General features: G+C 35.5%; 1 protein-coding gene across 1 annotated transcript; it reads left to right on the top strand.

Annotated features, from left to right (window-relative positions):
• Window positions 1–836: 836 nt before the first annotated feature.
• On the top strand, window positions 837–8,819 carry LOC101245359 (26S proteasome regulatory subunit 8 homolog A). Its single transcript, XM_004239233.3, has 9 exons — window positions 837–1,258; window positions 2,054–2,151; window positions 5,426–5,650; window positions 5,772–5,834; window positions 5,920–6,083; window positions 7,433–7,589; window positions 7,684–7,782; window positions 7,979–8,089; window positions 8,315–8,819. Exons 1-9 carry the CDS (start codon window positions 1,063–1,065, stop codon window positions 8,453–8,455), a joined length of 1,254 nt encoding a protein of 417 aa, XP_004239281.1. The 5' UTR covers window positions 837–1,062; the 3' UTR covers window positions 8,456–8,819.
• Window positions 8,820–10,296: the final 1,477 nt, after the last annotated feature.

The following is a 10,296-nucleotide window of genomic DNA, read 5'->3' as shown; positions in this document are numbered from 1 at the left end:
AACACACAATTGGCAGTAGCTTGCATTAATAATGTATGAAGATCGATGAACTCTTTTAAAGATATAAATATTTTATATATTTCTTAAACACGAAATATTTTAACTCTTAATCGAACACAATTTTCTATTTCGTTGCTGCATAAAATATTTTAGAATTCAACTTTCTCAATTTAGGTTTACGACGACACATTTATGTCGTATGACCATTTGAAATAGATTATAAAGTAATATATTAAAGTTGTTTACTAAAGAAAAAAATAGGGATAATGCACAAGTATCATCTCAACATATGCTCAAAATCTCATAGGCACACTTATAATATACTAATGTGCTATTACCCCCTAAACTTATTTTATTAATAATTTTCTATCCTTTTCGGCCTACGTGACACTATCTTGTGGGCCCAATGCTGGTTGAAATTTTTTTCAAGTTAGTGCCATGTAAGCCGAAAAGGGATATAAAATTACTTATAAAATAAGTTTAGAGGGGTAATAATACCTTAATATAGTATAAGTATGTCTCTGAAATTTCGGACATAGGTTGAGGGGTTACTTGTGCATTTTCCCAAAAAATAATATAAAGTACAGAATCTCATATCTTTGGAGGCTAATTATATCATATCCGAGAAGTTTTTTCAATTAAAAAAATCTCAAATTTTTTCATTTCTCTCAAATACATTCCTTGATTGTCCAATGCATTGCAAATGACATATTACTTCGAAACAACGATGGATTTGAGAGTAGATAAATAGGTAACCGAGAGAAAATAAAAATATATTCAAATGAGATTATAATATCTTAAATTGTGAATTTATATCATTTTTTCAACAAAATATGTGAAATTATATGATACGGGCTTCAAAATATGTAGTATTTTAACAAAGACCACAATTGTTTACCGTGCCAACAAGAAAAGAATCTTTAAAAGCCCAAAGCAGATAAATGAAAGGGTTTCCAATTGCTAGTATATTCTTCTTCTTCCTCCTTTCACTCCCAAACCCAATTAGTCTTTGAGTCTGGACAACGCAAATCAGTGCGATTTCTTCAAAACCTTTCTGCAAAAATGGCGTCAGCTGATGTTGAGAAGAGCAGGATCGATATGGAGAGAGAGGAAGCCTGTTCGGCCAAACCAACGAAGCAAGGGGAAGGGCTGAGACAGTACTATATGCAGCATATCCATGATCTCCAGCTCCAAGTCCGCGTAAAGACTCACAATCTTAATCGCCTTGAGGCCCAGCGGAACGAACTCAATTCTAAAGGTCTGATTAACTAAATCTGGAAAACCTAACTTCTTAAGAGAACATTTTTCACGTTTTATAGTGAAACCCTAGTCTTAATCAGTTTCTTGGCTAGTGTTTTTTGAGGTAAAGTTCCCTTCTTTGATACAGAGATCTTAGTCTGAGAAGGCTGCTAAAATACTCAACCTAAGGAATTGAATTTATAATTGATTGAAGGTAAAAGAGTTCAATTTTTAGAACTGAAATTATTGTGGTGCCATCGATCCCCATAAAAAATTGTTGTTCCATTATGATAGTCCAACATGAGAGGTGAGTAGGGAGTCCATCCCTCCTCTGTGGTGTTACTGAATGATTTTCCTTACTTAAATATGTTAGAATGCATAGAGACCCAACATTCCTTTGCCTATTATGGGGTTAATAACCCAGCTAGCGCACTCTTTAACTATTCGATTAAATACCTACTATTTCTACTAGGAGGTAACTCTGACCATCAAAGCTTAGGTTGATAAAGGGAAGCGAAATAGTTACTATGTAGAGGTTGTAATGGTTTGGCTTCCCAAACATATCATGTGTTATGGACCACAGGGTCATTCTTATTTGCATGGTTTTCATTGGTTTTGGGATGTTATTGACTTAATTAAAGTTTGTGTTTCTAGAATAAATCAATCTTGGTGTTTCTCTCAATTTTGTTCTACTCTTGCTCGGAATGTATTAAAATTGTGTCTTGATCAGTGGCATTTTCTACTCTTTTTTTTTTCAATTGTAATTTGAATCGTGTATGGGCTCATAAAATTCTCCTTAATGTCTATTTTGTAGTGAGAATGCTCAAAGAGGAATTACAGTTGCTTCAAGAGCCTGGATCATATGTTGGTGAAGTTGTTAAAGTAATGGGGAAGTCAAAGGTTCTAGTCAAAGTAAGTGTATCCACATCTCTTTAGTCATCATTGAATTCCTTATTAAATTTTCCTACCCAATTTGTAAGCTAAGTTGCTGGGGTACAAGTGTTCAATATGCATATCTAGAGGTTTGATCTTTCATGATCTAAATCATAAGTTTCAGGGTACGGGGTTAGTAATTGATACGAGTGTAGGGATTCGACTTAAAATAATTAAATATCTAAATACAATTATAAAATATGCAAATAATGGTGGACTTTTTGAAAGGAATGTACAATTTTTATAGAGCAAGTTTAAATTTGTAATTATGCAAGTACAAATGTCAGTACCTTATTGGTTACTTAATCTTTGCCCTCTAGCCTTCAATTCACATTATTGTCTAAGTTATTTTATTTGTATTGTACTTGTATAGTTCTTTTCATCTTAGTTACTACTGAATCCTCACTGGACGAAAATCTCTTAATCGGAAGAAGTATTGAATTCCTTTGCGGTTGCTTGGGAAGACCGATTTCGTCTGACAAAGGAGTGAGTTTCAACAATTTTGCATCAACACTAATAGTTTCGATCTTGACTTCCTCTAAAGTTTGCAACTTTATGGTCTGTGCATCAAGTACTTGTTCAAACATAAATGGTTCCTTTTGAGACTTACTTTTAGCTTTTGTAGCCTTAAGATTTTATTTTGGTGGAGAAACATGACTCCACTCAGCTAGTAAAGACTTTGCATTTCTTCAAAAGCAGCAAGTCCATAGATAATACCTCTTCGAGCATGATCAACACTTCGACCACCTCCATATCCCTCTCTACAAGAGATATTTGTAGCACTCAGACCTCTTTGAGCTCGGACTCTCTGAATTTAGCCTGAAGAATCTTTTGATGATCATCTTTTATCATTTTTCAAAGCGACCACCTTTGTAGTTAGGTGACCAGTCTCTCAGTTGTAGACTCTAGGTATCAATCTACTTCAAGTGAAGCAAGTTTGGCTTGAATAGACTCAACTTTGGAAGCCTGAATAACTAGGGCTTCCATTGTGGCAGGTTGAGTTGTCTTAGTTATGAGTGCTCTTCAAAGCTTCTCACATTTATGGGCCAACTCATCTTTTTCATAAAGCACCTATTGGAGTAAGTTCCAATTTAGCGCTTAAGGGTCACAAGACTCGATGGTGGTTCAGATGTTACACCAAAAGCTTGGGTGCGCGTGTTAGCACTCGACAAGGGTGTAATTGGAACTCCAAAAGTTGTCGAGGCCTTTGCACCAGAGATTTTGAGAGGAATCAAATTTTTCAGGAATTGATTCAAAAGCTTTCTTTCTCAGACATTGATTGACGTCACTCTCTAAATAGTCATAGAAAAAGGATTGATTGACGTCACTCTTTAAATAGTCATAGAAAAAGGTTTGGATTTTTAGAAGCCCCGCTTTATGCTAGTGTCACAAGTGATATGAACAAAAGGATCAGAGGTGTCTTAACACCCAAATCCGTTCTAATAAGGATTTTGGGTGGTTCACAATGAGAGCCTACTAAGATTGCATTATCAGACTCAATGGACTTCTTCCCTAGCCATAGTAGGGAAACCATTCTTCCACTGGAACTAAGACTGCATTATTAGACGCAATGGACTTCTTCAGTAGCCATAGTAGAGAAACCATTCCTCCACTTCTCTGGAAAGGAGTTCCATCCTCAGAAAACTCTTTGGTATTAGAACCTTCGTAATCTTGCTACTGGAATTTTCAGACACAATAATAATGATCTCTCACCTACCCTTGAAGCGGAAACATATTGTGTGCTACAGGTTTGTTTCACTTTTTTAAAGGTGCATATATATACATAGTAGAAAGGGTTGAAGAAATTGTGGAAGGTTTGTATGAACATGAAGATCCCACTATATAGGTGCATGGAAGGTCACTACTGACGTGGCCCGTGGGCAACACACCATCATCGTACTAGTAACTGGAATACATATTCTAGGCGCGTTTAAAGTAGTCGACTGACATCATCTTTTCTCATAACTCAGAGTACCCTTGCGTCACACTTGTTGTCGAAATCTGCAAAGATTATTCCCCTTCCTGGTCATGTTTGGCATCACAATGGAAAAGCAGAGTGATTATTATATTGGGTAAAAATAGCTATGCACGTGGCATTGTGGATATAATGCATACCGTCAACAAGGAAGGTCTGGAGAAGCAAAAGGTGAGATCATAAACATTTTGTTTTGATAAGTTCCCGAAGATATAAGAATGACCATCATCAGGGACAAATCAAAAGTGCATGGCTCGATGAGTAGAGGACTCTTGTTCCATATTTAGCCAAAAGGACAAGGACAGATACACCAAATATTATCGTACAAATAGTTTGAGCACGACAGAGGATATTGGCTGGCACCACTTACGATATCTCCACGTGGTCAACATCCATTGGTCGTGGTACTTTAGGGCTTGACTGGAGGACACTTATTGGTTAATGCTTTACCACTATAGCCTATAAATAGTATCTTCCCAAACTTGTATGACATTTTGATTTGAAGAAATACAACAACAATTTATTACATCCTTGTGCTCCAAGCTTTCCTTATTGACCAATTTTTTCTTAGAAATATTTAATTATTTAATGGTTCTTGAATCTCTAGCTGAGGACACTTAAACAACATTGAATTCGGTGTTTGCATTCATCAATAAACCTCAAAAGCTTCATATGACTTTCATATATTCACTTTGTTGTTGTTGTATTGTTTTTACAGAGTATTATCGCAATATGCAACTGCTAGTAACCAAACCTAACGAGTTAAGCTAAGACGCGTGTCCTTGACTTCATACAAAGTCAACTATATCGTTTTTCAGTTGTATGCTTCAGTAGATGTGCTTTCAGCTCGTATCCATGGTGGATTGCCTACTTTGCTCACGGCCTCTTCAGTTGAATACTTTATGGACCCCATTAGACTTCAATCTACCGATTTTGTCTTGTCTTATTAGTTTTGCATTCTTGTCTTTTAGTTTTGACTCCGTAGCTTACATGACAAAGTTGTTCTTATGTGTTGCCATTTATGATGTCAAGTCCATTATATCCTCATTTAGGATTTCATGGGTTCCAACTTGTCCTGTTCTATGAGGAGAACAGTTCCATTAATTTTTCAGCAGCACACGATACAAATAATTCATTTGGATTATGCTGATATTAGATTTACAAAGATTGTGTAGTACAAATATTTGAAACCGTGTGTTCCCGTACCATATTTTTAGTTTATTTGATATGCTTTTCTTCTCATTTTTGTTCATTACTTATTTTGGTGTTATTCTCTAGGTTCATCCTGAAGGCAAGTATGTTGTCGATATTGGCAAAAATATTGATATTACAAAGATCACTCCATCAACTAGAGTTGCTCTGCGAAATGATAGCTATGTCCTTCATCTAATTTTGCCCAGCAAAGTTGATCCATTGGTCAACCTTATGAAAGTTGAGAAGGTGCCAGATTCCACTTATGACATGATTGGCGGTCTTGATCAGCAGATCAAAGAGATAAAAGAGGTACTTATCTTCTCTATTTTTTTTGTTTTGTGCTTTCTTGATCTGTCTTTTTAACTCAAGTCTCTTAATTTCTTACATAGCAATCGTATAAGTTGCTTAACTTTGGATCTACTATCATTAGGTTATTGAGCTTCCCATTAAGCATCCGGAGTTGTTTGAGTCTCTTGGAATAGCTCAACCGAAGGTATATTCAGTTTTACAAAGTTCACCTTCAGTTATTATTAGCATCAATAATGATCTTGATTGGGATCCTCTTCCATGAACGACAGGGAGTGCTTCTCTATGGACCTCCAGGAACTGGAAAAACATTGTTGGCGAGGGCAGTTGCACATCACACTGATTGTACCTTCATTAGGGTCTCTGGTTCCGAACTAGTGCAGAAATATATTGGAGAAGGTTCTCGAATGGTGAGAGAGCTTTTTGTTATGGCGAGGTTAGTTCTTACTTTTGATAACCTGACAGTTACATTTCTGATCTTATCACCTCAAATTCAATTCTGAAGCCATTTCTTGGTCAGTGTGCTGAGCTAAGTACATTTGAATTGGATCTATGAAGGAAATGAAGGGTGAGGGAATTCATAATCGATCTAGATTCTAGATGAAGTTCCTGGACATGCTTGACAATATTGATGGAATTGAGATCTCACAATTTATGCAGACAAGCTAACTGCTTTTCAGTGTTAAATCTTTTTTAGTATAATCACTTTTCAGGGTATTAAGTGTGTTTTATAAGTTCCATCACCATGTGAATTAACAGAGTCATAACCTGCCATAAAAACATGCTTTTTTCCTAATAATTTCACTTCATTCGAAAATCATTGTTTGGCCATGAAAATTCCAAATCCCAACTTGAAGTTGTTACCAACTGACTTTTCACTGTAGAAGTTGTATTTAAGTACACTTGAACGTGAACATCAGTCCAAATATTCTTTGCAAATAGCATAACCAAACACACCTTGTTCCCTCGTTCTTCAACTCCAACTTCATAAATTCCAAATAGAGTGATTTTCTTGGGGATCTTGGCCTCCTTCAATGTTCTCTTACTTATAATATTGATCTTTTTCTCTATGAATCAGAATTCATGGAGTTAAATCTTTGTAACATTTGTTGCTTACAGTTTTGGAGGGTGAGTTGATATCGATCATCCCAAGCTATCGACAAATTTCTAGCCTACTAGTCCTGTTTCTTTTTGGTCTATCGAAAACAGCCTATCTACCTCTCAAGGGTAGGGGTAAGGTCTGTGTACCTGACCCCACTTGTGGAATTACGCTAGGTACGCTGTTGTAGTTATGTTTCTTTTTTGTTTAGCTATCTAATATCTGGAAGCACTGTTTGTTGATCTTGTGACCGTTGGTTAATGGGAGAAGTTTCCTGCCATGGGGTTCCCCCTGATTCGATCTTGGGACCTTTGTTTAAGAGGGAAGGTATCCTATTGTGGTGGTTGCCAGTCATGTTGGAGATCAATTAACCTGATTTAACAAGTACTGCAAGAAAATAGAATTCATATTGAGCTCCGAATGCTATTGGGATGGGATGGCTCCAACTAGCTCTCTGATTTTAGACAGTTTTTTTTGAAAACCTTAGCCTAATTTAAGACTGATTATATCTTTGTGAGAAATAATGATTCTATTAAAGGCACAAGGTAGGTGTGTGTATGTGTGAGAGAGTGTGGGGGAATCTTGTTCCTTCCTGCAAATGTTTTCTTTTTGTTATATGGTCTATGGATCAACCTATTTCAGTTTTTCTCTTCTGTGCTAATGCCCTGGCATTGTTGTAACTTCAGGGAACATGCTCCTTCTATCATTTTTATGGATGAGATAGACAGCATTGGATCTGCTAGGATGGAATCAGGGAGTGGCAATGGTGACAGTGAAGTCCAGAGGACAATGCTTGAACTTCTCAATCAGCTTGATGGATTTGAGGCATCAAACAAAATCAAGGCAAGCTCAACTGTTGTTTCAATGTTATATTATTTGGGTATAACTTTATTGATGTGAATGGTTGAAGCTGAGACGAGATTTACTTTTGCTTCAGGTTCTGATGGCCACAAACCGTATAGATATTCTAGATCAAGCACTCCTTAGACCAGGAAGGATAGACAGGAAGATTGAATTCCCAAATCCCAATGAAGAGGTCTGTGCTTCATATAGTTTTTAATATGTGGTTAAGCTGCTCAATTCTTTTACTTCATTCACTTTTGGGTCGCTAATTTGTCATCCTTCTCTGCTTCCTCATTGGAGCAATTGAACCTCTTGCTTCACCTTTAGTTATCATTTTTGAATGTACTGGTGATTATTCCAAGTCAACTTATCTTTTGATCACTGTGCAGTCTCGTCAGGACATTTTAAAGATTCATTCGAGGAAGATGAACTTGATGCGGGGGATTGATTTGAAGAAGATTGCAGAGAAGATGAGTGGTGCTTCTGGGGCTGAACTTAAGGTATGGTGATAGCATGCACTTTCTGCTATACTATAGCGCATGAAATTTATGCGCATCTTGAGTGGCCTATGTAGCTTATCAGTTAAAAACTTCTGATCTATTGTGAAGAACTAATCTCACCTGTGCCTTGATCCTCCACATGAGTTGATGTGAATCAAAATGCATTTCTTGCTGTGTTATATTTTTGCTTGTTCTTGATCTATTATTTCTATCTACTATTTGCAGGCTGTATGTACAGAAGCAGGGATGTTTGCTCTAAGAGAGAGGAGGGTGCATGTGACGCAAGAAGATTTTGAGATGGCTGTTGCTAAAGTAATGAAGAAAGAGACTGAGAAGAACATGTCACTGCGAAAGCTGTGGAAGTAGATGATGGTCGATACGAAGGATCTGAAACGCATACACATCTGAGTTGATTGTCTATAATTACCATTGTTCTTGGAACTTTTATTTGACCCCAGGAGCTTACGACTTGCCCTTTAGTATTTTCATGTTTCTCAGTAAGCTATTTCGTTTTCTTTGGCTGTTTGGGGCGTCCGCGTGGCTGATTCAGATTTTTTCTGTGTTTTTTCCTGCGGCTTTAGTATTTGATACTCTGGCTTTTAGCTTGTATTCTTGTTTATTGACATGCTCTACTTCTTTTTCGGCTCTAACTTAAAAGCCCTGCCTAGGAGTTTTACTTGTACTCTTTCAATTTTAAGTTACATGAAACGTGTTTTTTTTCATTATTTAATTTTAAATTTTCATATTTTAGGCCACAAAATTAAAGGACATTTGATACATATCTCAATTTTTAGGCCCAGAAAAAACCTTCTTTATTGACCACATGCTAAATATAAATCGGACAATCAATTTGAAATGAAAGAGAGTATTATATTTCAACACTATCTCAAAGCTTTAGCATGTTTAAGTTGTGTAACTATAGAATAAAGGTTCTCCACTTCACAGTTCATCTCTACAAAAGCAACCGGCCATGTTATATGGTATCGTGATATGAAATTATGAAATAAAATTAAAGTTTTGTTTGGATATGCGATATGAAATGTGTGTTGTATATTTTTTTATAATATAAAAATTTCATAAGTTGTAAAATTATTAAAATAATTCCAATTGTTTATTTAATCTTACCAAATAAACAGAAATGTATCAAATCACATAATAGATTATTACAAAGTTATTTGTTCTCCATTTAAGTAAATGTTTTATCAGACTTTAATTAAATAAAAAAAAGTTAAACATAAATTGTAGTGTAATAGTCTCTAATATAATCCTCCCACATAGTACATACACTTTTCTCACGTTGAACTTGCATTTCTCGATCATGTGATTGAGAAGACGAACCAAAATTGTTACTTTGAGCAGTTTGTTGGCTAATATCACCCACAACTATATTTTCATGCTCATCGACCATAAATATTTCACCCGTCCTTTGGTATTCTGGCAAATAATTATGTAACACTACACAAGCTAGAACAATTTTCACTTGTGTATTAATATCTTAATGGTTCATGTCTTGTTTCCGTATTCTAAATCTACTTTTCAAAGCTCCAAAAGTCCATTCAATCACATTGCGCAGAGATGAATTCCTATAATTAAACCATTCTTTAGCATTTTGAGGCTCTCTTACACTTCCTCTGTAATCTTGCAAATGATAGTGTAATCCTTTGTATGAAGCTAAAATTTCTTGTCTCGAAAACCAACATCAACAACATAATATTTATCTACCAACAAACATTTTAATAAAGAATTACTAATTAAAAGCATGAGTGACGTAAATGAAACAACTTGTGTAAATAAATAATATTTATTCTAAGGATGTAATTTAAAGTTTACATGTGACACAAATAAAAATTGTGACGTTGATTCAACAAATGCATTCTCAAACACTTTACTGCTATGTGCAGTACTTTCCCAACCAGCAGCAACAAAAGTAAATTGCATATCAAAATCACAAGCACATAAGACATTTTGTGATGTTATTCCTTTGCGATTATGATATGCTTGTTGCACCGCTTTAGGAACCCCTCTTCTATATATGTTCTATCACTGGCACCAACACAATCCTACCAAATAAAAAATACATAAATATTAGTTTAGTAAACATAAAAAGAATTGAAAGCGTTATAGAATGCACTTCATAAAAATAATGTTTGTAAGAGTAATAAAATAATACTTCCAAGACAATGTAAAGTCATAAAATAAATATTATC

The sequence above is a fragment of the Solanum lycopersicum genome, chromosome 5 (assembly GCF_036512215.1).
Source record: "Solanum lycopersicum chromosome 5, SLM_r2.1".
Taxonomy (NCBI): domain Eukaryota; kingdom Viridiplantae; phylum Streptophyta; class Magnoliopsida; order Solanales; family Solanaceae; genus Solanum; species Solanum lycopersicum.
The sequence above is the reverse complement of the archived record's forward strand: the minus strand, read 5'-3'. Positions and strand labels throughout refer to the sequence as shown.